This window comes from Mobula birostris, chromosome 5 (assembly GCF_030028105.1).
Source record: "Mobula birostris isolate sMobBir1 chromosome 5, sMobBir1.hap1, whole genome shotgun sequence".
NCBI lineage: Eukaryota > Metazoa > Chordata > Chondrichthyes > Myliobatiformes > Myliobatidae > Mobula > Mobula birostris.
The window spans coordinates 82,720,925-82,748,168 of NC_092374.1; the positions used below are offsets into that span (position 1 = coordinate 82,720,925).

General features: G+C 44.7%; 1 protein-coding gene across 2 annotated transcripts in view; it reads left to right on the forward strand.

The window, feature by feature from the left end:
• Positions 1 to 27,244, forward strand: part of LOC140197806 (phospholipase D1-like) — a 158,602-nt gene that overhangs the window by 86,604 nt on the left and 44,754 nt on the right. For both annotated transcript variants that reach the window (XM_072258268.1, XM_072258269.1), the window contains 6 exons: positions 5,112 to 5,261; positions 6,948 to 7,031; positions 7,546 to 7,624; positions 16,759 to 16,869; positions 25,128 to 25,316; positions 26,839 to 27,037. In XM_072258268.1, coding sequence (XP_072114369.1) covers positions 5,112 to 5,261; positions 6,948 to 7,031; positions 7,546 to 7,624; positions 16,759 to 16,869; positions 25,128 to 25,316; positions 26,839 to 27,037 — 812 coding nt within the window. The remainder of the gene's footprint in view (positions 1 to 5,111; positions 5,262 to 6,947; positions 7,032 to 7,545; positions 7,625 to 16,758; positions 16,870 to 25,127; positions 25,317 to 26,838; positions 27,038 to 27,244) is intronic.

The window sequence follows — 27,244 nt, forward strand, 5'->3', positions numbered from 1 at the left end:
AGCGTAGTGGTTAGCACAACGCTTCACAGAACAGGTGACCAGGGTTCAATTCCCGCCACTGCCTGTGAGGAATTTGTATGTTCTCCCTGTGACCATGTGGGCTTCCTCCCACACTCCAGAGACATAGCAGTTGGTAAATTAGTGGGCCATTGTAAATTAAGCTAGGATTAAATCAGGGGATTGCTGGATGGAGCGGTGCAAAGGGCTGCAAGAGCCTATTCTACACTGTATCTCAAAAAAATAAAATTCAATTTAATTAAAATAGATATTTCTGCTGTAAACTGAGTTCCCGTCATATACGCTGGATATTGGTGAATTGGTGGGCAATTGGTGAATTAGGGAACAGTATTTGTATTACTGCCCATGTTGGTCATAACCCAGTTTTGGTTGGGAACTAGACTAGAAATTGTCTAGCAATTGACTGGAAATTCACCAGCAATTTTGGGGAAAATCTTCTAGCCTTCCTGCATTAGTCATACTCTGCTATCTCTGAAGAACTCCAGCTGCTAGTTTCACTGGCGGGAGGTCGCTTAGAGACATAGAAAACGACAGCAAAGAAACAAGCCCTTTGGCCCATCTAGTCCATGCCGGACTGTTATTCTCCCCCTTCCCAGCGACCTGCACCCGGACCATGACCCTCCATATCCCTACCGTCCATGGACCTATCCAAGCTCCTCTTTAGGTACAGAGGGGATGTCAGAGTTTTTTACGCAGAGAGTGGTGAGTGCATGGAATGGGCTGTTGGTGACGGTGGTGGAGGCGGATACAATAGGGTCTTTTAAGAGACTCCTGGACAGGTACATGGAGGTCAGAAAAATAGAGGACTAAGGGTAACCCTAGGTAATCTCTAAGGTAAGGACATGTTCAGCACAGCTTTGTGGGCCGTAGGGCCTGTACTGTGCTGTAGGTTTTCTGTGTTTCTGTGGTTCTAAACTTTGAAATCAAGCTCGCATGCACCACTTGCTCTGGCAGCTCGTTCCACACTCTCACCACCTTCTGAGTGAAGTAGTTTCCCCTCATGTTCACCTTTCACCCTTAACCCATGACCTCTGGTTGTAGTCCCACCCAACCTCAGTGGAAAAAGCCTGCTTGCATTTACCCGATCAATACCCCTCATCATTTTTTATGCCTCTATCAAGCTTCCCCTCAATCTCCTATGTTCTAGGGAACGAAGTTCTAACCTGTTCAATCTTTCTTTATTACTTAGGTCCTCCAGTCCCAGAAGCACCTTGTAAATTTTCTCTGTACTCTCAACCATAGCCACAGCCTCAGGTCAGTGCAGAGCTGAGTAAACATCACAGACCGCAAGCAGAACTGCTCTGTGCCTCCAGTCCCAACACCCTGATCTTTCCAATCTGGCTCAGCGCTTAAATCATTCAAATATCTGGTCATTCCTCACTCTCAGACTGCACTGGGTCCTGTATCCTGCCACCAGGATTCAGCCCGGTGCTTAAGTGGATCAGACATTGGGACTTTCCTCTCTTCCGAGGATGCCACAACTCTGCTTTGAACCACCTCCGCTTGCCTCGACCATGCCTCATTTAACAAAATTTGTCAATTTTGTTACAAACTAGGAAAAATAAGTTTGTTGTTGTAAGTCTTCAATCTATCTCTGCCCCAACCGTCTACCCCAAAGTAACATTCTACAACACGAGGCTTCTCAGGAACACAAGACCATCAAGATATAGGAGCAGAATTAGGCCATTTGGCCCATTGAGTTTGCTCTGTCATTTCATCATGGCTGATCCATTTTCCCTCTCAGCTCATCTCCTGCCTTCTCCCTGTATCCCTTCATGCCCTGACTAATCAAGAATCTATCAACCTCTGCCTTAAATATACCCAATGACTTGGCCTCCACAGCTGCCTGTGGCAAAGAATTTCACAGATTCACCACTCTCTGGTGAAAGAAATTCCTCCTCATCTCCATTATAAATGGACATCCCTCTATTCTGAGGTTGTGTCCTCTAGTCCTAGACTTTTCCACCATAGGAACCATCTTCTCCACATCCACTCTACCGAGGCCTTTCAAAATTTGATAACTTTCAATGAGATCCCTCTTATTCTTCTAAATTGCAATGAGTAGAGGCCCAGGGCTATCAAATGCTCCTCATATGACAAGCTTTTCAATCCCGGAATTATTTTCGTTAACCTCCTTTGAACCTGCTCCAATGTCAGCACGTCCTTTCTTCGATGAGACCAAAACAGCTCCCAGTACTCTAAATGAGGCCTCACCAGTGCTTTATAAAGCCTCAACATTACATCCTAGTTTATATTCTAGTTCTCTTGAAATGAATGCTAACATCACATTTGCCTATCTCACCATCCACTCTGTCTGCAAATTAACCTTTAGGGAATCCTGCACAATGACTTTCGTACAGATGATGTAGTTCAAAGTGTTTTACAATGGGATAAAAATACAAAGATGAAAATAACATAAAAAATAAAAACAAATCGTGAAAGTAAAAGTCAAAAGCATGTTAGATAAAAGCCAGGTTAAATAAGTAGGTTTCGACCTGGTGTTTATAAGTGTCAACTGAGTCTGCATCCCTTATAGTTTTAGATATTGAATTCCACGGTTTAGGAGCATAGTTCCAAAAAACTGGCCTGCAATTATCTTTTGAGGGCAATTGTTTAAATTTAAGAGACCTGTGGAAGGAGACCCGAGAGCTCAAACAGGATTATTAAACAGAAACAATTCTGTGATGGACTCTGGTCCCAATCAATAGTTAGAAAGCGGAATAGTGAGGTGGTGTTCGTAGGTTCATGAACAGTTTAGAAATCTGATGGTGGAGGCGATGAAGCTCCTTCTGAATCCAGACAGCCACGAAACAAAGGAAAGCATGGAAACCATTCAAACAAACTCATCAGCACCCCTCCCACAACACACAAAAAAGCACAAATCAACCCCCCCAGAAAAAAAATCACACAAAGTAGCAGCATGAAAACCAATCCCCCACGCAAAAAAAGCAAATTGTGCAAACGCCAACAAAAACATCAACCTCAAACCCCCCACGCACAGAATAAAGTAACAAATCGTGCAAATGATGAGAAAGAACATGCAAAAACACGGAATGTAAAAACAGAAAACTGAGTCCAATTTGAACGGCAGTCCACAGACCAATCCATAAGTCGCAGGACTTCAGTGACGCCCTCCCACAGCATCGAGGGAGAGAGAGAGAGAGACCGTTCGGATGCAGAGGCTTTCACAGAGACGGAAACACGTAGACACCTTCAGCGAGTGAGGGGCAGATAGTTGGTGCAGAACAGTCGTTCACCTTCGCCTTCTGCATTCAACTCGATGTTTCAATCTTCCTTGACACTTTACTCGGCACGAATTGGAGTCGATCACAGGCTCGCGCCCCATCTCTAAGCTTCTTCGCCTAAAGGCTGCTCTCCTGGAATTTTCTCAGAGACAGCAAAATGCCTGATCACTCAGTCAATCAAACAGTTCAGAAATATGGTGTTGAAGGGGGAGAAAGCTCTTTCTGAATCATTGAATGTGGGTCTTCAGGCTCCCGTGCCGAATCTCTGATGGTGGTAATGAGAAGACATGTCCAGGATGAAGAGGGTCCTTAACGATGGATGCCACCTTCTCGAGGCACCATCTTTTGAGGATGTCCTCGATGGTGGGGAGTGCAGTATTTTGTCACTCCAGAATGTTAAACTAATTCAATAGCAGACACAGGTGTATGAAATGTGGGTCTAGCTTCATCTTTAAGCGAGATGCACACGTATCACATGGTAGCGTGAAGACATACGCAATTCACATATTTATACATATAACCCATGCTAAATCAAAGGTTACTCAAATAGTACTGAAATATTAAGTACACAACAGGGAGTCTTGTGCCTGTGATAGAGTCAACACCAGGTAGTGATGCAACCAGTCAGAATGCTCTCTCATTCTGTAGAAGGATGCTAGAGTCTTTGGTGAGCCATTGTATTTGAAGCCATCATGAATTCATCGTAAGGTGGGGAAAGCTAGTAAGTCTCCCTCACTGCTCCTGAAGGAAGGTCCCTTTGTTGACATGGTCTCTCTCTCTCTCTCTCTTTCTACCCCCCGATGGTGCCGGAAGATTGTGCTGGAGTCCTGGGTCTTGGCCAGGGTTTAATCAGCACAGCTTGTAGTTCACATTGTGGTGTGTCTCTGGTTCCTGGTTGCTCCTTTTCTTGTTGTTGTTTTGGGCGATTGTGATCAGGGCGGCCGCAGATAATGAGCGACACAGCGCTAGATTGAAATATGCCTGGACTCTTTCAATTTTGTATTTTGTAGTCTGTGTTTTTCACTCTCTTTTTTTGCCATTTGTGCGATTTGTTTCTTTTTGCGCACTGTTGTGGGGGTGTTGGTCTGATATTTTTCTCTGAATGTTACAGCTATATACGACTTTGGTCAGACCCCATTTGGAGTACTGTGCTCAGTTCTGGTCACCTCACTACAGGAGGGATGTGGATACTATAGAGAGAGTGCAGAGGAGATTTACAAGGATGTTGCCAGGATTGGAGTGCGTACCTTATGGGAATAGGTTGAGTGAACTTGGCCTTTACTCCTTGGAGTGAAGGGGGATGAGAGGTGACCTGATAGAGGTGTATAAGATGGTGAGAGGCATTGATCGTGTGGATAGTCAGAGTCTTTTTCCCAGGGCTGAAATGCTAACACAAGGGAGCATAGTTTTAAGGTGCTTGGAAATAGGTACCAAGGGAATGTCAGGGGTAAGTTTTTCACACAGAGAGTGGCGTGTGTGTGGAATGCACTGCCAGCGACGGTGGTGGAGGCGGATACAATAGGGTCTTTTAAGAGCCTCTTAGAAAAGTACATGGAGCTTAGAAAAATAAAGGGCTATGCGATAGGGAAACTCTAGGCAGTTTCTAGAGTAGGTTACATGGTCGGCACAACATTGTGGGCCGAAGGGCCTGTAATGTGCTGTAGGTTTCTATGTTCTACAAATGCGTTCCATGCTGTTTATATACTACATACATACTTTGCTAATAAATGTACTTTGAGTCTTTGAATCCATTCACAATATGGTATTTCTCCCATTTGCTGCCTCTTTATTCTCTAATCCTTCCAGCTGCATCTGCTTTCAGCTAACCTACGTTTCTTCCCCGTACAGGACTCTGATCATCAAATGCAGCAGCTACCGGCAGGCCTGCTGGTGGAAGCAGGAAATCACCAACCTGGTGGAAAGGCACGGTCAGGATTTCCTCACGGACCATCGCTTCGATTCATTTGTTCCTGCTCGCCATAGTATCCCAGCACGATGGTAAATATTTATTTATTTACTTACTTATTGAGCTACAGCAAGGAGGAGGCCTTTCCAGCCCTTCCAGCCATGCTGCCCCAGCAACCCCCGACAAACCTCATTTAACCCTAACCTAATCACAGGCAATTTACTATGACTAATTAACCTACTAACCAGTATATCTTTGGACTGTGGGAGGAAACCAGAGCACCCAGAGGAGACCCATATCGTCACAGGAAGAACAGACAAACTCCTTACAAATGACGAAGGGTCTCGGCCTGAAACGTCGACTGCACCTCTTCCTACAGATGCTGCTTGGCCTGCTGCGTTCACCAGCAACTTTGATGTGTGTTGCTCGAATTTCCAGCATCTGCAGAATTCCTGTTGTTTGTCCTTACAAATGATGTCGGAATTGAACTCCCAACTCCAACATCCCATAAGACCATGAGATATAGGAGCAGAATTAGGCCATTTGGCCCATCGAGTCTGTTCTGCCATTTCATGGCTGATCCATTATTTCTCGCAGCCCCCAGTCGCCTGCCTTCTCCCCGTAACCTTTCATGCCCTGACTAATCAATAATCTATCAACCTCTGCCTTAAATATGTCCAATGACTTGACTTCCACAGCCACCTGTGGAAATGAAAATTCCACAGATTCACCACACTCTGGCTAAAGAAATTCCTCCATTCTAAAAGGATGCCCCTCTATTCTGAGGCTGTGTCCTCTGGTCTTAGACTTTCCCATCATAGGAAGAATCAACTCTGTCGAGCCCCCCACACTCTCCCATAAACAGACATGCACGCACACACCAGCGCACACAGCGGTGGGGGTCGGGAGCAAACCGCGGGTCTTCAGCGCTCCAAGGCAAGAGCTCTACCAGTGCAGCATGGACTGGTGGAGCAGACTCAGAGGGTTGAATGTCCTCATTCTGCTCCTATATATTATGGTCTTTGTGTGTGTGGTGCTTCTCCCTGTGATCCTGTGGTGCTTCCCTCGGGCTCATCAGTTTTCCCCCACATCCCAGCTATCTGATGGATTGATGGGCCATTGTGAATTACCCCCTAGAGCAGGAGTTCCCAACCTAGGGTCCACAGACCCCTGGCTTACTGTTTGGGGTTCATGGTATAAACAAGGTTGGAAACCCCTGCCCTAGCGAGTAGGTGGAGGTTAGAATGGGTGGAGGGAGGGGAATCAGGGGGAAGGTGGGGAGAACGAAGCAGGATCATTGTAGATGACATCAATTTGGACTAGATGTGCCCAGGGTTCACCAGGTGGATTCCGGAGAGGAGACAGTTAGCCCGTGAGGGAAAATTGAGTCATCTGGAATTATACCAACTGGAATTCATAAGAATGAGAGGGGATCTTATAGAATCGGTGAAATGGACAGGTAAGATAAAGACAGGGAAGTTATTTCCATTTACCATAAGATATAGGAGCAGAATTAGACCATTTTGCCCATGTCCCAACAAACAGTTCCTCCATTAGCTTCTTTGCCGCTCGATGTCTCTGTCTCCTAACTGTGTCCTTCAAAGGTTCTGACCAAGTCATTGTGCCAGTTCCCGTGTGTTCAGACCTGATCTGAATACAATGGTCATATCCATGCAGAAAGTAGACAAACTCCAAATATCATTACTTAGAGGTTAACCTTAGTCGTTCATTTCATTTCCATTAGAAGAGACTCTGATGTTCCCTGTGTTGATCCCCAGGTTCGTCAATGGCAGTGGGTATTTTGCCGCTGTTGCGGATGCTTTGAACCAGGCCAAGGAAGAGATCTTCATCGCTGATTGGTGGTGAGTTAATGGAATCAGGATCAGGTTCATTGTCCCTGACCTACACTCAGTGGCCACTTATTTTACCTCTACCTAATGAAGTGGCCACTGAGAGTATGTTCATGATCTTCTGCAGCTGTAGTCCATCCACCTCAAGGTTCGACTTGTTGTGAGTTCAGAGATGCTCTTCTACACAACACCATTTGTAACACATGGTTATTTGAGTTGCTGTCGCCTTCCTGTCAGCTTGAACCAGTTGGCCATTCTCCTCTGACCCCTGACCTCTGTAGGCAGAAATGCCCACAGAGCTGCTGCCCACTGGATGTTTTCTGTTTTATCCACCATTATCTGTGAACTCTAGAAATCCCAGGACATCAGCAGTTTGTGAGATATTCAAACCACCTGGACTGGCACAAACCATGATTTGATGTTCTTTGCACCATTCTCTGTAAACGCTAGAGACTGTTGTGTGTGAAAATCCGAGAAGATCAGTAATTTCTGAGATACTTGCTGACATCTTTCTTTCTTATTACAGGTTAAGCCCGGAAATTTACCTGAAGAGACCGGCAAAGGATGACTACTGGAGGCTGGATACTCTCCTGAAGCGTAAGGCGGTGAGCGACAGAAAATTTGACAAATTTCACCTATTTCACAACATGCTCTTCCCTATCAAGAAAAGTAACAGCTCAGATCAAGGGCATAAGACATAGGAGCAGGATTAGGCCATTCGGCCCATCGAGTCTGCGCCACCATTTCATCACAAATGATCTATTTATTGAAATACAGTGCAGAACAAGCCCTTCCAGCCCTTCGAGCCATGCCGCCCTGCAATCCCTGATTTAACCCTAGCCCAATCACGGAACAATCAACCTACCAATTGGTACATCTTTGGAATGTGGGAGGAAACCCACAGAGTCACGGGGAGAACGTACAACCTCTTTAATTATCCCTCTAACCATACTCCTCTGCCTTCTCCCCATAACTTTTGATGCCCTGACTAATCAAGAACCTGTCAAACTCTCCTATAAATATACCCAATGATTTGGCCTCCACAGCTGTCTGTGGCAATGAATTCTTCCTCATCTCTGTTCTAAAGGGGCGTCCTTTTATTCTGAAGCTGTGCTCCTGGTCCTAGGCTCTCCCTCTAAAGGAAACATCTTCTCTATGTCCTTTATACCCAGACCTTGCGATATTCAGCAGGATTCAATGAGATACTTCTAGTCAAGTTGAGTTTAATGTCAGCTGCACAAGTACGATGAGGTACAGGTACAATTAAGAATTTATTTCCTTGGGTACGGACGACACACAGGGCATAATTCAGAATTATACAAGACAGTAAAGGCAAAAAGACTGTGGAAAACAAGTGCAAGAAAAACACACCATCCAGATAAGGCCACCCTCAGGGTGGAGGAGAAACACCTTTGGCAATGTGCCACACATGAGGCTGCTTAACAAGCTACAGGAAAGAATCTAGCAAGGATAAAGCAGTGGCTGACTGGCAGGAGACAAAGAGTGGGAATAAAAGGAGCCTTTTCTGGCTGGCTAGTGGTGTTCCACAGGGGCTTGTGTTGGGACTGATTCTTTTTACATTATACGTCAAAGATTTGGATGATGGAATTGATGGCTTTGTTGCAAAGTTTGCAGATGGTATGAAGATAGGTGGAGGGGCAGGTAGTTTTGAGGAAATAGGCTACAGAAGAACTTAGATTTGAAGAATGAGCAAAGAAATGGCAGATGGAATAGAGTGTCAGGAAGTGTATGGTCATGCACTTTGGTAGAAAAAATGAAAGGGTTGACTATTTTCTAAATGGAGAGAAAAATGCAAAAAACTGAGATGAAAAGGGACTTGGGAGTCCTTGTGCAGGATTCCCTAATAGTTAATTTGCAGGTTGAGTCTGTGGGAGGAAGGCAAATGCAATGTTAGCATTCATTTCAAGAGGACTAGAATAGAAAAGCAATGATGTAATGTTGAAACTTTATAAACCAATGGTGAAGTCTCAACTGGAGTACTGTGAGCAGTTTTGGGCCCCTTTTCTTAGAAAGGATGTGTTGAAACTGGAGAGAGTTCAAAGGAGGTTCACGAAAATTATTCTGGGATTGAATGGCTTGTCACATGAAGAACGTTTGATGGCTCAGGGCCTGAATTTGCTGGAATTCAGAAGAATGAGGGGTGACCTCATTGAAACTTACTGAATGTTGAAAGGCCTTGATACAGTAGATGTTTCCTATGGTGAAGGAGTCTACAACCAGAGGACACAGCCTCAGAATAGAGGGATGACTTTTTAGAAGAGAGATAATTTCTTTAGCTAGAGAGTGGTAAATTTATGAAATAGTTGCCAAAGGTGGATGTGGAGGCCAAGCCTTTATGTATATTTAAGACAGAGGTTGATTGATTCTTGATTAGTCAAGGCATGAAGGGATACGGGGAGAAGGCAGGAGATTAGGTTGGGAGGAAAATTTGATCAGCCGTGATGAAATGGCAGAGCAGATTTGATGGACCAAATGGCCTAATTCCGCTCCTATATCTTGTGGTCTTGTATTCCATCTGGGTAGCCTCCAACCTGATGGCATGAATATTAATTTCTCCTTCCTGTGGTCCACTCTCCTATCAGATTCCTTCCTCTCCAGCCCTTGACCTTTCCCACCCACCTAGCTTCACCTATCACCTTCCAGCTAGCCTCCTTCCCTTTCCTCCACCTTTTTATTCGGGCATCTTAACCCCCTTCCTTCTCAGTCTCGATGAAGGGTCTCAGACCAAAATTTCGACTGTTTAGTTATTTCCATAGCCTGACCTACTCAGTTCCTCCAGCATTTTGTGTGTGTGTGTGTGTGTGTGTGTGTGTGTGTTGTCTGACTGCAGCTTAGTGCCATCTTGACCAGAAGTTCCTGCTTCCAGCTGTTCTTTCTCAGGTTGAGACCATTTCCCTCCATGGCCTTCACCTGACCTGCCGAGTTCCTCCAGCGCCTTGCTCATATTCTGTTTTATAGCAGTTTTCCAGCATCTGCTGGCCTTTATATTTTTCTGCTTTTCCATTGGATGAAGGTCTTTTCAAGATGTTTCTGGGACCTGTTGGAAATAAAGCATACCATCCAGCTTCAAGATAGAAATCAATCTTACATAGTGTTTTCTTTCTTTCAAAATTCTGTGCACTGAGGACTGTGGGAGGGAACCAGAGCGTATGGAGGAAACCCACGCAGTCACGGGGAGAACGTACAGACCCACACAGTCACGGAGAGAGCGTACAGACCCACGCGGTCACAGGGAAGACGTACAGACCCACGCAGTCACAGAGAGAGCATACTGACCCACGCAGTCACAGGGAGAGCATACAGACTCACACGGTCACGGGGAGAATGTACAGACCCACGCAGTCACGGAGAGAGCATTCAGACCCACACGGTCACGGGGAGAATGTACAGACCCACGCAGTCACAGGAGAATGTACAGACCCACGCAGTCACAGGGAGAACGTACAGACCCGCGTGGTCACAGGGAGAACGTACAGACCCACGCAGTCACAGGAGAATGTACAGACCCACGCAGTCACGGAGAGAGCATACAGACCCACACGGTCACGGGGAGAATGTATAGACCCACGCAGTCACAGAGAGAGCATACAGACCCACACGGTCACGGGGAGAATGTACAGACCCACGCAGTCACGGAGAGAGCATACAGACCCACACAGTCACGGAGACAGCATACAGACCCACATGGTCACGGGGAGAATGTACAGACCCACGCAGTCACAGGAGAGCGTACAGACCCACGCAGTCACAGGGAGAACGTACAGACCCACGCAGTCACGGGGAGAATGTACAGACCCGCGTGGTCACAGGGAGAGTGTACAAACTCCTTATAAGCAGCAGCAGGAATTGAACCCGGGTCGCTGGTACTGTAAAGTGTTGTGCTGACTACTATGCTATTGTGCCATTTTAAAACCAGCTTAAACCAGTCTGACGTCTCTCATTAATGAGGCATTTTCAGCCATGGAACTGCCACTCACTGGCTGTGTTTTGTTTCTCACACCATTGTCTGTAAACTCTAGAGACTGTTATATGTGAAAGTACCAGGAGATCAGCAGTTTTTGAGATACTCAAACCACCCCGTGTGGCACCAATAATCATTCCATGGTCAAAGTCGCTTAGATCACATTTCTTGACCATTCAGAACAACTTTGAACCTCCTGACCATGTCTGCATGCTTTTATGCATTGAGTTGATTGGCTGATCAGATATTTGCATTAACGATCTAGCCTCACCCAACCCAAGGGAGAAAAAACCTGTGTACCCCTTGTAACACACATAAAATGCTGGAGGAACTCAGCAGGTAAGGCAGCATCTTTGGAAAATAATAAACAGTCAACGTCTTGGGCTGAGACCCTTCTTCAGGGCTGGAAAGGAAGAGGGGAAGATGCTGGAATAAAAAGGTGGGAGGAGAGGGGAAGGAGGATAGCTAGAAGGTGATGGGTGTGGCCAGGTGGGTAGGAACCTCTTGACCAAGTCTGCATGTTTTTATGCATTGAGTTGTTGCCACGTGATTGGCTGATTGGGCATTGCCATTAATGAGCAGTAGTACAGGTGTACCTAATAAAGTGGCCACTGAGTGTAAGTTTTCAAAGAAAGAAATTAAAATAAGACGAAGTGTATGTGTTGTGTCAGTAGGAGAAGCCTACATGTGCTGTGCCCTTCCCCTAGAGACTGGCACTGAGTTTAACCTTCTCCAAAGTCCCTCTGTTATGGACAACATGATCAGTCCTGACCACTCAGCGCCCAAAGTACCTTATCCAGCACAGGCGCACATTATTGAATAGTCAAGCACTCCCGAGTCCAACGTTAGGCAAATGCAGTCTGTCTCCGACTGTTCTGACTCTGCTGAAGGAACCTAGCAGAGCACAAGTAACTCCCTTGGTGAGTCACACAGCTTAGAAACAGGATCTTCAGCCCAGCTCCAAGATGTCTAATGGAGATGATCCCATTTCCATCATCAGAGACCCCCACCACCCAGACCAAGCACTCTTCTCACTGCTGCCATCTGATCGAAGTCACAAGAGCCTCAGGACTTGTACGACCAGATTCAGGAACAGTTACTACCCCTCAACTATCAAGCTCGAACAAAAGAGGATAACTACACCCATCCATTGAGATGTTCCCACAGCCAACGATCTCACTTTAATGACTCTTTATCTCATTATCACATGTTCTCGATATTTATTGCTATTTATTTATATTTGCATTTGCAGTTTGTTGTCTTCTGCACTCTGGTTGATCTTTCACTGATCCTGTTATAGTTACTATTCTATAGATCTGCCGAGTCTGCCCACAGGAAAATAAATCTCAGGGTTGTATATGGTGACATATATGTACCTTGATAATAAATTTAATTTGACCTTGATTTGCTAGCATTTTGCCCACATCTCTCTAACCCTTTCCTAAATATGCAGCTGTCCAAATGTCTTTTAAATATTGTTATTGTACCTATCTCAGCCATCTCCTTTGGCAGCTCTTTCCATTCATCCACCACCCTTTGTGTGAAGGACCCTTTTAAATATGCCCCCTCTCATCTTAAACCCATGGATCTAGCCCCCCCCCACCACCCTAGGGAAAAGACTGGGACCATCCACCTTATTTATAAACCTCAGGTTATATATTTCCATAAGCTCACCCATCAGCTTCTAGGCTCCAGGGAAAACTGTCACAGTCTATCGAGTCTCTGCTTATAACTCAAGCCCTTCAGTCCCAATAACTTGCGAGAAAAAACTTTAAAGTTGAAAGTTCAAAGTTCAAAGTGCATTTATTATCAACGTATGTATACTTTATACAACCTTGAGAATCGTCTCCTAACAGGCAGCCACAAAGGAAAGAAACCCAAAAGAACCCGCAAAAGAAGAACCATCAGACTCCCAAGGTGCAGAGGGAAAAAAAAGCATATCATGTGCAAACAATAAACACAAGCAAAAAGCATTCTGAGCTGAAGTCCATAAAGAGAGTCCTGTCCATAAATCCTTAGTTCAGCAGAGAGCAGAGCATGGAGTTGAACAGGCCCGACCCTCACCTCGGGTCAGGACACCCTGACCTTTTCAAACTGGCACGGCGCTCAAGTCATCGTTGAAACATCGGGTTCAGTTTCTTCGATACGCTCTGGAACCTGGATCCTGCTGCCTCTATTCAGCCTGTACCCATCCTTTCCGATTCGGCCCAGCTCTTAAATCGATCAAACCTCAGGTCTTCCTTGCTTTGGCAACAGGCCTGCTGCCTTGCCTCGTCTTGCCTTCGTTCTGCTACATCAAATTGCCTCCAAGTCCAAAGGGAAGTTACAGACTATTATTTGTGATGATTGTTTACCAGGAAAAAGAGTGATTAACAAAGTATTTAGTTGTTTTCCTGTTTCATCAGCCACCAGCCAGAAGTCACTGAGATTTACCAACACCATCTGAAACCAGCTGAATGCTCTCTAGTTTAATGACATGCTTCCTCTACCTGGGCAACCAGAACCGCACACAATCCTCCAGTGTGATCTCACCAATGATTTGCACTGATGCAAGAAGATGCCCAAACTCACAGCACCAAAAGCCTGCTTGCCAAATGCCTTCTTCACCTTTGTTGAACTTCCATGGAACTATGTAATTGCACCACTTTCCAGGGCTCTGCCCATTCTAATATATTGTTTTTATTGTTATATATCTCTTTGGGTGTCAGGTGGAGATGCATCTCTAACAAAGGAGGTGTAAGGTACTCCTTCCCTCCACTAGCCTGCAGGTCACCCTTGGGCAAGATGTAGCACCTGTTTATCACCCCCCCCCCCCCACTGATCACTGATCAGGGTCATGAGAAGCCACGGGAGCAGGGAGTGGATGGTTGTATGAGCAGCTGGTGCTCATACAACCATCCACCACCAAGAGAGGCTGTACAACATCAAGAGAAGCTGCTGTTGACCTGGTATTGGGAAATGAACCTGGTCAGGTGTCAGGTCTCTCAGTGGGAGAACATTTTGGAGATAGTGATTACAATTCTATCTCCTTTACCTTAGTATTGGAGAGGGATAGGAACAGACAAGTAGGGAAAAGGTTTAACTGGAGTAAGGGGAAATATGAGGCTATCAGGCAGGAACTTGGAAGCATAAATTGGAGACAGATGTTCTCAGGGAAACATACGAAAGAAATGTGGCAAATGTTCAGGGGATATTTGCGTGCAGTTCTGCATAGGTACGTTCCAATGAGACAGGGAAAGGATGGTAGGGTACAGGAGCCGTGGTGTACAAAAGCTGTTGTAAATCTACTCAAGAAGAAAAGAAGAGCTTACGAAAGGTTCAAAAAACTAGGTGATGATAGAGATCTAGAAGATTATAAGGCTAGCAGGAAGGAGCTTAAGAATGAAATTAAGAGAGCCAGAAGGGGCCATGGGAAAGCCTTGGCAGACAGGATTAAGGAAAACCCCAAGGCATTCCACAAATATGTGAAGAGCAAGAGAACCAGCCATGAGAGAATAGGACCAATCAAGTCTGACAGTGGAAACCGGAGGAGATAGCAGAGGTAGCTAATGAATACTTTGCATCAGTATTCACTACGAGAAAGGATCTTGGTGATTGTAGGGATGACTTGCAGTGGACTGAAAAGCTTGAGCATGTAGATATTAAGGAAGAGGATGTGCTGGGGCTTTTGGAAAGCATCAAGTTGGACAAGTTACCGGGACTGGAGGGCATGTACCCAGCCTACTGTGGGAAGCAAGGGAGGAGATTGCTGAGCCTCTGGCGATGATCTTTGCATCATCAATGAGGACAGGAGAGGTTCTGGAGGATTGGAGGGTTGCGGGTCTTGTTCCCCTTTTCAAGAAAAGGAGTAGAGGTAGCCCAGGAAATTATAGGCCAGTGAGTGGTTGGTAAGTTGATGGAGAAGATCCTGAGAGGCAGGATTTATGAACATTTGGGGAGGCATAATATGATTAGGAATAGTCAGCATAGCTTTATCAAAGGCAGGTCGTGCCTTACAAGCCTGATTGAGTTTTTTTGAGGATGTGACTAAACACATTGATGAAGGTAGAGCCATAGATGTAGCGTATGTGGATTTCAGCAAGTCATTTGATAAGTTACCCCATGCAAGGCTTATTGAGAAAGTAAGGAGGCATGGGATCCAAAGGGACATTGCTTTTTGGATCCAGAACTAGCTTGCCCACAGGAGGCAAAGAATGGTTGTTTATGGGTCATATTCTGCATGGAGGTCGGTGACCAGTGGTGTGCCTCAGGGATCTGTTCTGGGACCCCTACTCTTCGTGATTTTTATAACTGACCTGGATGAGGAAGTGGAGGGATGGGTTAGTAAATTTGCTGATGACACAAAGGTTGTGTGTGTTGTGGATGGTGTGGAGGGCTGTCAGAGGTTACAACGGGACATTGATAGGATGCAAAACTGGGTTGAGAAGTGGTAGTTGGAGTTCAACCCAGATAAGTGTGAGGTGGTTCACTTTGGTAGGTTAAATATGATAGCAGAATATAGCATTAATGGTAAGACTCTTGGCAGTGTGGAGGATCAGAGGGATCTTGGGGTCTGAGTCCATAGAACATTCAAAGCTGCTATGCAGGTTGAATCTGTGGTTAAGAAAGCATACGGTGCATTGGCCTTCATTAACCATGGGATTGAGTTTAAGAGCCGAGAGGTAATGTTGCAGCTACATAGGACCCTGGTCAGACCCCACTTGGAGTACTGTGCTCAGTTCTGGTCGCCTCACTATAGGAAGGACGTGGAAACCATGGAAAGGATGCAGAGGAGATTTACAAGGATGTTGTCTGGATTGAGAAGCATGCCTTATGAGAGTAGTTTGAGTGAACTCGGCCTTTTCTCTTTGGAACAACAGAGGATGAGAGGTGACTTGATAGAGGTGTACAAGATAATGAGAGGCATTGATCATGTGGATAGTCAGAGGCTTTTTCCCAAAGCTGGAATGGCTAGCATGAGAGGGCACAGTTTTAAGCTGCTTGGAAGTAGGTACAGAGAAGATAACAGGGGTCAGTCTTTTATGCAGAGAGTGGTGAGTGTGTGGAATGGGCTGCCAGCGGTGGCGGTGGAGATGGAAACGATAGGGTCTTTTCAGAGACTCCTGGATAGGTACACAGAGCTTAGAAAAATAGAGGGCTATGGGTGAGCCTAGGTAGTTCTAAGGTAAGGACATGTTCGGCACGGCTTTGTGGGCCAAAGGGCCTTTATTGTGCTGTAGGTTTTTTTATGTTTCTATGTCTCTATATCACAAGTCCTGGTTATGTGACCACTGACAACAGATAGTCTCTGAAGAGTATTGATAATGGAGTCACCCATTTTGTAAAGAATCTGCCCAGAAGAAGACAATGGAAAACCCCTTCCGTAGAAAAAAATACTTATTACTTACTTAGTGAGATACAGCACATAATAGAACCTTCTGGCCCCTCAAGCCATGCTGCCCAGCAATCCCCTGATGTAAACCAGCCTAATCACGGGACAATTTACTATGACCAATTGACCTACCAATTGGTATGCCTTTGGACTGTGGGAGGAAACCAGAGCACCCTGAGGAAACCCATGTGGTCATGGACAGAACATACAAACTCCTTTCAGGCAGCCTGTACTGTGAAGCATTGTGCTAACCACTACATTGCCATGCCACCCCAAGAACAATCATGCTCATGAATAAGACCATGAATACCACACAGCACCAACGGTGATGGTGATATCTCTGTTTACTTCAATTTCTCCATGATTGTTCATGTCTTTGTTTACAGGAACAGGGCGTGAAGATCTTTGTCCTGTTATACAAGGAGGTAGAGCTTGCTTTGGGCATTAACAGTGAGTACAGCAAGAGGACATTACTCTCCCTCCACTCCAATATAACGGTATGTTATTATACTGGATTTTATATTAGACTGTGTTCTGTTTTCGCTCAGCATTGCTACTTATTTTTAACAATGCACCATAGAAACCATTTTATCCAGATGTATCACGACTTGTTCTGTCTGCGACTGCAAGTAACTGCAGAGGGTTGTGGGCACAGCTCAGCACATCACAAAAAAACAGCCTCCTCTTCTTGGACTCTGTCTACACTTCTCGCTGCCTTAATCAAAGTCCCCACCCACCCCAGACATTCTCCCTTCTCCACTCTCACATTGGGCAGAAGATATAAAAGCCTAAAAGCACCTACCACCAGGCTTCCACCCCACTGTTAGAAGTCTATTGAACTGACCCCAAGTATGATAAGATAGACTTTTGACTTCAAAATTGAGCATTGCAGATTGGGAGGCCACTTCATCAAGCATCCCTGCACCATTTGCCACAAGCAGGACTTCCCAGTGGTGAAACAATTTAATTCCCATTCCCATTCCAACATGTTAGTCCATGGCCTCTTCTTGTGCCAAGATGTGGCCCTCCTCAGGGTGGAGGAGCAACACCTTGTATTCCATCTGGGGAGCCGCCAACCCGATGGCATGCATATCGATTTCTCCTTCCGGTAAATACATTCCCCCACCTCTGTTCCCCACTCTGACCTTTTTCTCACCTGCCTGTCACTTCCCCCTGGCTCCCCTCCTCCTTCCCTTTCTCCTATGGTCCACTCTCCTCTCCTATCAGACTCCTTCCTCTCCAGCCCTTTACCTTTTCCACTCACCTGGCTTCACCTATCACCTTTCAGCTAGCCTCCTTCTCCTCCCCACCTTTTTATTCTAGCATGTTCCCCCTTCTTTTTCAGTCCTGATGAGGGGTTTCAGCCTGAAACATCAACTGTTTATTCATTTCCATCAATGCTGCCTGACCTGCTGAGTTCCTCCAGCATTTTGTGTGTGTGGATCAGAATCTACGTTCTTGCAGCCATTGCACCTTATTGTCTGCCTGCGGTGCACTCTCTCTGTAACTGTGACACTTCATTCTGCATTCTGTTATTGTTTTACCTTGTTCCATCTAGATGCACTGTTGTAATGAAATGATCTGTATCAATGGTATGCAAAACAGATTTTTCACTGTGCCTCGGTATAGGTGAAAATAATAAACCAATTTACAAAAAAAATTCCACTGCAACACACACAAAATGCTGGAGGGACTCATCAGGCCAAACAGCATTGATGGAAAAGAGTAAACAGTCGACATTTCAGGCCGAGACCGTTTGTCAGGACTGGAAAGGAAGGGGCACACAAAATACTGGAGGAACTCTGCAGGCCAGGCAGCATCTACAGAAAAGAGTAAACAGTCGATGTTTCGGGCTGAGACCCTTCATCAGGACTGATCTACTGTTACAATTTGAGGACGTGTTAAAAGGGAGAATAGACACCCGTATATTGATAAATAGGTTTACTTTTTGTCATGTGTACTGAGGGTGCCGTCCATCCAGGCTGTTTATTAGAGGAGAGAAAACAGTGTCAGGGTGTAATATAAAGAATACAAGTTCAACAAAACAACAAATTCCACAAAAGTTGGAAACCACTTTTTTCAAATAATTATAAGATTTGTATCTTTTAACACCTCGTACTTTTCAGAGTTTGTGGTGATTCATCCCCACTCACAGGCAGAAAGCGGTATAGCAGCTAAACGAGCGGTTTATCACCTTTCTCATTTTTCATTGGCTAAGTGTTAGTGCGATGTAATTGTTTTAATTATGTAGCCTATTAGATAGTTTATACCTATCTAGGGAATTTCTTAACATCTATAAAAGTGATGGATTTTTATGCTTTTCTATCTTTTGCCTTTGCATTCTTTATTGTTCATTCTCCTCTTAGCATTGTTTCTCAGCTCTTTATTTAGTTTGCTTAGTATTTGTATGTTTGTATTCGAAATTAAACTATCATTAGAATTAAGATTGCTCGTTATTCCTGACTCCTGGAAGAATCCCGAAAATCAGAAAGTAAACAGAGATCAGGCAAAACCTACAGTACTGGGCAAAAGTCTTAGGCACATATACAGTGGCATGCAAAAGTTTGGGCACCCCGGTCAAAATTTCTGTCACTGTGAATAGATAAGCGAGGGCTACTGAGGTGACTTTAAACTAGAATGGTTGGGGGGTGGGAATCAAATTAAAGAGACTAGGCGAGAGGAGGTTAGTTCACAACAGGGGGATGGGAACCAGTGCAGAGAGACAGGGGGGTGTAAAATGAGGGTAGAGGGAAAAAGTAGTAAGGTGAAAGGTAAAAGTGGCAGGCCGACAAATCCATGGCAAGCATCAAAAAGGGCCACTTTTCAACATAATTGTATAAGGGCTAAGAGAGTTGTAAAAGCGTGCCTGAAGGCTTTGTGTGTCAATGCAAGGAGCATTCATAACAAGGTGGATGAATTAAAAGTGCAGATTGTTATTAATGAATATGATATAGTTGGGATCACAGAGACATGGCTCCAGGGTGACCAAGGATGGGAGCTCAACATTCAGGGATATTCAATATTCAGGAGGGATAGACATGAAAGAAAAGTAGGTGGGGGTGGCATTGCTGGTTAGAGAGGAGATTAACGCAATAGAAAGGAAGGACATAAACCGGGAAGATGTGGAATCCATATGGGTAGAGCTGCATAACACTAAGGGGCAGAAAACGCTGGTGGGAGTTGTGTACAGGCCACCTAACAGTAGTAGTGAGGTTGAGGATGGTATTAAACAGGAAATTAGAAATGTGTGCAATAAAGGAACAGCAGTTATAATGGGTGACTTCAATCTACATGTAGATTGGGTGAACCAAATTGGTAAGGGTGCTGAGGAAAAGGATTTTTTGGAATGCATGCAGGATGGTTTTTTGAACCAACATGTCAAGGAACCAACTAGAGAGCAGGCTATTCTAGACTGGGTATTGAGCAATGAGGAAGGGTTAATTAGCAATCTTGTCGTGAGAGGCCCCTTGGGTAAGAGTGACCATAATATGGTGGAATTCTTCATTAAGATGGAGAGTGACATAGTTAATTCAGAAACAAAGGTTCTGAACTTAAAGAAGGGTAACTTTGAAGGTATGAGACGTGAATTAGCTAAGATAGACTGGCAAATGACACTTAAAGGGTTGACAGTGGATATGCAATGGCAAGCATTTAAAGATCGCATGGATGAACTACAACAATTGTTCATCCCAGTTTGGCAAAAGAATAAATCAAGGAAGGTAGTGCATCTGTGGCTGACAAGGGAAATTAGGGATAGTGTCAATTCCAAAGAAGAAGCATACAAATTAGCCAGAAAAAGTGGCTCACCTGAGGACTGGGAGAAATTCAGAGTTCAGCAGAGGAGGACAAAGGGCTTAATTAGGAAGGGGAAAAAGATTATGAGAGAAAACTGGCAGGAAACATAAAAACTGACTGTAAAAGCTTTTATAGATATGTGAAAAAAAAAAGATTGGTTAAGACAAATGTAGGTCCCCTACAGACAGAAACAGGTGAATTGATTTGGGGAGCAAGGACATGGCAGACCAACTGAATAATTACTTTGGTTCTGTCTTCACTAAGGAGGACATAAATAATCTTCCGGAAATAGTAGGGACAGAGGGTCCAGTGAGATGGAGAAACTGAGAGAAATACATGTTAGTAGGGAAGTGGTGTTAGGTAAATTGAAGGGATTAAAGACAAATAAATCCCCAGGGCCAGATGGTCTGCATCCCAGGGTACTTAAGGAAGTAGCCCAAGAAATAGTGGATGCATTAGTGATAATTTTTCAAAACTCTTTAGATTCTGGATTAGTTTCTGAGGATTGGAGGGTGGCTATTGTAACCCCAGTTTTTAAAAAAGGGGGGAGAGAGAAACCAGGGAATTATAGACTGGTTAGCCTAACATCGGTGGTGGGGAAACTGCTAGAGTCAGTTATCAAAGATGTGATAACAGCACATTTGGAAAGCGGTGAAGTGATCGGACAAAGTCAGCATGGATTTGTGAAAGGAAAATCATGTCTGATGAATCTCATAGAATTTTTTGAGGATGTAACTAGTAGAGTGGATAGGGGAGAACCAGTGGATGTGGTATATTTGGATTTTCAAAAGGCTTTTGACAAGGTCCCACACAGGAGATTAGTGTGCAAACTTAAAGCACACGGTATTGGGGGTAAGGTATTGATGTGGATAGAGAATTGGTTGGCAGACAGGAAGCAAAGATTGGGAATAAACAGGACCTTTTCAGAATGGCAGGCAGTGACTAGTGGGGTACCGCAAGGCTCAGTGCTGGGACCCCAGTTGTTTACAATATATATTAATGACTTGGATGAGAGAATTAAATGCAGCATCTCCAAGTTTGTGGATGACACGAAGCTGGGCGGCAGTGTTAGCTGTGAGGAGGATGCTAAGAGGATGCAGAGTGACTTGGATAGGTTGGGTGAGTGGGCAAATTCATGGCAGATGCAATTTAATGTGGATAAATATGAAGCTATCCACTTTGGTGGCAAAAACAGGAAAACAGATTATTATCTGAATGGTGGCCGATTAGGAAAAGGGGAGGTGCAACGAGGCCTGGGTGTCATTATACACCAGTCATTGAAAGTGGGCACGCAGGTACAGCAGGTGGTGAAAAAGGCGAATGGTATGCTGGCATTTATAGCAAGAGGATTCGAGTACAGGAGCAGGGAGGTACTACTGCAGTTGTACATGGCCTTGGTGAGACCACACTTGGAGTATTGTGTGCAGTTTTGGTCCCCTAATCTGAGGAAAGACACCCTTGCCATAGAGGGAGTACAAAGAAGGTTCATCAGATTGATTCCTAGGATGGCAGGACTTTCATATGATGAAAGACTGGATGAACTAGGCTTATACTCGTTGGAATTTAGAAGATTGAGGGGGGATCTGATTGAAACGTATAAAATCCTAAAGGGATTGGACAGGCTAGATGCAGGAAGATTGTTCCCAATGTTGGGGAAGTCCAGAACGAGGGGTCACAGTTTGAGGATAAAGTGGAAGCCTTTTAGGACCGAGATGAGGAAAAACTTCTTCACACAGAGAGTGGTGAATCTGTGGAATTCTCTGCCACAGGAAACAGTTGAGGCCAGTTCATTGGCTATATTTAAGAGGGAGTTAGATATGGCCCTTGTGGCTAAAGGGATCAGGGGGTATGGAGGGAAGGCTGGGGTGGTGTTCTGAGTTGGATGATCAGCCATGATCATACTGAATGGCAGTGCAGGCTCAAAGGGCCGAATGGCCTACTCCTGCACCTATTTTCTATGTTTCTAAGATGAACTGATCTCCAAAAGTCATAAAGTTAAAGATGAAACATTCTTTTCAACATTTTAAGCAAGATTAGTGTGTTATTTTTGTTTTGTACAATTTTTAGAGTAAAAAAAATGAAAGGAGCACCATGCAAAAGTTTGGGCACCCCAAGAGATTTGAGTTCTCAGATAACTTTTACCAGAGTCTCAGACCTTAATTAGCTTGTTAGAGCTATGGCTTGTTCAGTCATCGTTAGGAAAGGCCAGGTGATGCAAATTTCCAAACTTTATAAATACCCTGACTCCTCAAACCTTGTCCCAACAATCAGCAGCCATGGGCTCCTCTAAGCAGCTGCCCAGCACTCTGAAAATCAAAATAAATGATGCCCACAAAGCAGGAGAAGGCTATAAGAAGATAGCAAAGCATTTTCAGGTAGCTGTTTCCTCAGTTCGTAATGTAATTAAGAAATGGCAGGTGGAGGTCAAGTTGAGGTCTGGAAGACCTAGAAAACTTTCTGAGAGAACTGCTCATTGGATTGCTAGAAAGGCAAATCAAAACCCCCGTTCGACTGCAAAAGATCTTCAGGAAGATTTAGCAGACTCTGGAGGTGGTGGTGCACTGTTCTACTGTGCAGCGACACCTGCACTAATATGACCTTCATGGAACAGTCATCAGAAGAAAACCTTGTCTGCGTCCTCACCACAAAATTCAGCATCCGAAGTTTGCAAAGGAACATCTAAACAAGTCTGATACATTTTGGAAACAAGTCCTGTGGACTGATGAAGATAAAATAGAACTTTTTGGCTGCAATGAGCAAAGGTATGTTTGGAGAAAAAAGGGTGCAGAATTTAATGAAAAGAACACCCCTCCAACTGTTAAGCATGGGGGTGGATCGAAAATCTGCGGATAGACCTCAAAAGAGCAGTGCATGCAAGACAGCCCAAGTATCTCACAGAACTGGAAGCCTTTTGTAAGAAAGAATGGGCAACTCCCCCAAACAAGAATTGAAGGACCCTTAGCTGGCTACAAGAAGTGTTTACAAGCTGTGATACTTGCCAAAGGGGGTGTTACTAAGTACTGTCATGCAGGGTGCCCAAACTTTTGCTTCGGGCCCTTTTCCTTTTTTGTTATTTTGAAACTGTAAAAGCAGAAAATAAAATGTAATCTTGCTTAAAATATTAAAGAAATGTGCCATCTATAACTTTATGCCTTTTGGAAATCAGGTCATCTTTTATTCGCTTAGCTATTCACAGTAACAGAAATTTTGACCAGGGGTGCCCAAACTTTTGTATGCCACTGTATATAAGTAGGATGTTGAAGACTTCTGCACAGTACTGTACTGTATTTGTCAACGTGGTGCGGAGAGCGAGTTTGTAAACCTGGCCAGAGCAAATGATGTACTGTAAATGGTGAGGATAGAGCACCATGGGAGGGGTGTGGGACAGGTGGCAGAGAGGTGGCAGGATAGTGGACACAACCAGCCCTGAGACATCAGGCAGGGTCATTTGATTCCAAACAATTGGTTTCTTGATCATCACAGAACTCTTTCCATTTCTTCCCCTCTCCCTTCCCTTTTTCCCTTATATGATTCCCCTTCCCACTCTCAGTCCACAATAGAGACCCATATCAGAATCAGGCTTATCATCACTCATATCTGTCATGAAACTTGTTTTTTCTGTAACAGCAGTACAGTACAATACATAAAATTACTACAGCACTGTGCAAAAGCCTTAGGCACCATAGAGATATATATGTGCCCAAGACTTTTGAACACAGTACTGTATATCAGTACACCTGATTCTGAGTCTAAAATGTTACGTTATAGAGAAAGTGCAGTGCAGGCAGACAATAAGATGCTAGGTAGATTGTGAAGTCAGGGGTCCTTCTGATCGTACTAGGGGGCCTTTCAAGAGTTTGATAACAGTGGGACAGAAGCTGTCCTTGACCCTGTTGGTTCATGCTTCCAGTCGATTTTATCTTCTGCCTGATGGGAGAGGCAAGAAGAGGGAATATCTGGGGTGGGTGGGGTCTTCGCTCATGAGGGCTGCTTTACTGAGGCAGCAAGAAGTGTAGACAGAGTCATAGAAAAGCACAGAAACAGGCCTTTCAGCCCATCTAGTCTGTGCTGAATCATTTAAACTCCCTAGTCACATTGATCTGCACCAGGATCATAGCCCTCCATCACCCTACAATCCATGTACCTATCCAAACTTCCCTTAAACATTGAAATCAAGCTAGTATGTATCATTTGCTCCTGCTACTTGTTCCACACTCTCACCACCTTCTGACTAAAGGAGTTTCCCCTCATGTTTTCCTTAAACTTTTTACCTGTCATATTTAACCCACCAAACCTTAGTGGGGAAAAGCCTGTTTGTGTTACTCTGTCTATACCCCTCATAATTCTGTATACTTCTATCAAATATCCTCTCCGTCTCCGACGTTCCAAGGAAAAAAGCCCTAATCTTCAATCTTTCCTTATGACTCTGGTCCTCCAGTTCCAGCAACGTCCTTGTAAATTTTCTCTGTACTCTTTCAAACATATTTATATAAAATTTTTAAAAATTTTACTTTCAAAAGCTAATTACTAAGTCTTCCTTGATAACCTCTTCATTGTTTATGGTGATAGTTTACCACAACTTACCTCATAAAAAGTGTTATTATTGATGTTTTTAGTAGCATTTCTCTGTTTTGGCAGAGACGTGGTTTTGTTCTGTGACATGATGGGCCAAATGGTCTTTATCCATGTGGAAATATTTTAGAAACAACAAGATGGTGAACATCGGGTGGCCTTTATTCATAATCTAATTATTTCAAGAGTAGTCCTAGGTCTTTGAATAGATCTCCAACACTTAATTGAACCATCAGATGTGGGTTTGGTTCATTGGCTCTTCAATGGACTTCTGAGATCAGGTGGCCGGTGACCCCATGGACTTCTCCCTTCTGCACAGTGTCTGGCCATCTATAACTTGCTGGAGCCTCAGGAGATCAATAACTCTTCTCTTGCTCTCTTTTGACAGGTGATGAGACACCCTGACCACGTCTCGTCAACAGTGCTGCTCTGGGCACACCACGAGAAGTTGGTGGTGATTGATCAGACAGTGGCCTTCCTTGGGGGACTGGACCTGGCCTACGGGAGATGGGATGACCAAGAGTACCGCCTCACTGACTTGGGGATCGCAGATCAAGTGGATCACACGGGGGACCAGGTACAAAAACACCACAGGGTCATGGTGTCAAGAGTCATTATGGAAGAAAACAGGCCATTTGGCCCATCTAGTCACCTCAGCCCTCAACCACCTACTTACACCAAGACACACTTTATTCTAAACACAAAAGATTCAGCAGATGCTGGAAATCTTGAGCAACACAGACAAAATTCTGGAGAAACACAGCAGGGCAGGTAGCATCTAAACTGTTGCCATTTTTAGCTGAGACCCTTCATTAAAGGAAGGGGGTAGAAGCCAAAACAAAGAAATTGGCGAGGAGGACTGGTGTGCAAGCTGAAAAGTGATAGGCAAAGCTAGGAGGCTAGGTGAGGGGGAAGGTGGATGGGTGGGGGAGGGGTATGAAGTTAGAAGCTGGAAGAGGTAAAGGACTGAAGAAGAAAGAATCTGATAGGAGAGGAGAGAGAACCATAGAATAAAGGGAAGGAGGAGGTGAGAGGGAAATTAGAGTGGGGAATAGAAAAGAGAGAAGTTGGAGGGGGAGAAATTACTGGAAGTTCGAGAAATCAATGTTCATGCCATCGGGTTAGAGGTTGCACAGATGGAATGTGAGGTGCTACTCCTCAAACCATTTTGTTCTCTCCACATTCCTGTCGTTTCCCACTTCACCCCTGTGTTCTACTGCTCTCCCACAATGGGTATAAATCACTGTGAGTGGGATTTGAACAATGAAACAAAACCTCATGGAGTTACCAGCCCCGCCCCAGATGCAGAAAGAACAACACCATCCATTCAGCACATCCCCAATGACCCACACCAGTTTTTTAATCAATGCACTCTAGGAAGCATCCTGGCAGGTGGTATCACAGCTCGGTACGGTAACTGTTCTTTCCATGATTGCTAGAAACAGCAGAGAGTTGTGAACACAGCCCAGTCCATCATGGAAATCAGCTTCCCCTCCGTAGACTCCATCTACACTTCTCACTGCCTCAGAAAAGTAGCCTACATAGTCAAAGATCCCACCCTCCCCAGACATTCTCTCTTCTCCCTTTTCCCATCGGAGCAAAAGATAACCCATACAACCAGGCTCAAGAACGGCTTCTACTCTGCTGTTATCAGACTTTGATCTCTCAATCTACCTCGTTGTGACCCTTTCACTTTATTATCTGCCTGCACTACACATTTTCTGCAACTGGAGCACCATATTCTGCATTCTGTTCAGCTTTTTTACTAACTTGATGAATTTTGGGTAGCTCATTGGAGATACATCTCTACCAAAGGAGGTGTAAGGTGCTCCTTCCCACCGCTAGCCTGCAGGTCACCCTTGAACAAGGTGTAGCACCTGCTTAGCCTCCCCCACCACCCCAGATGAGGGTCACGTGAACCCACGGGAGCCGGTGGTGGATAGTTGTATGAGCAGCTGGTGCATATCACAAGTCCTGGTTATGCGGCACCTGACACCAGGCAGACAATCTCTGAAGAATATTGGTAATGGCTGGGGTCACCCATCTTGTAAAGACATTTCAACCATGAGTGAGCAAAGTCTTCAATTTTGTTCCTCTAGGCCAGGAACCACCATGCAACAGGGCACCTGGAGGAACAGGATGACCAGGGGTGCACCAAGGTTGCCGAACAGGAGGGGCTCCAATCTCACCGCCAGTCGGAACCAACGGAGTTCAACGTCGACAGAAAGTTCTGGTTGGGGAAAGATTACTGCAACTTCATTAAGAAGGACTGGGTGCAGTTGGATAAGCCTTTTGAGGGTAGGGAGAACATCCGTGGTTGATTTCATTGTCATTGTCACAAGTGCATGTATGCAATATCAGCATCATCAAGGGCTGGCAGCATCAGAGATGCACCATTCATAAGGAAACCCTGACTAGGTGCAAATATCAGAATCGGGTTTAATATCACCAGCGTAAGTCATGAAATGTGTTGTTATATGGCAGCAGTACATTGTAGTACATAAT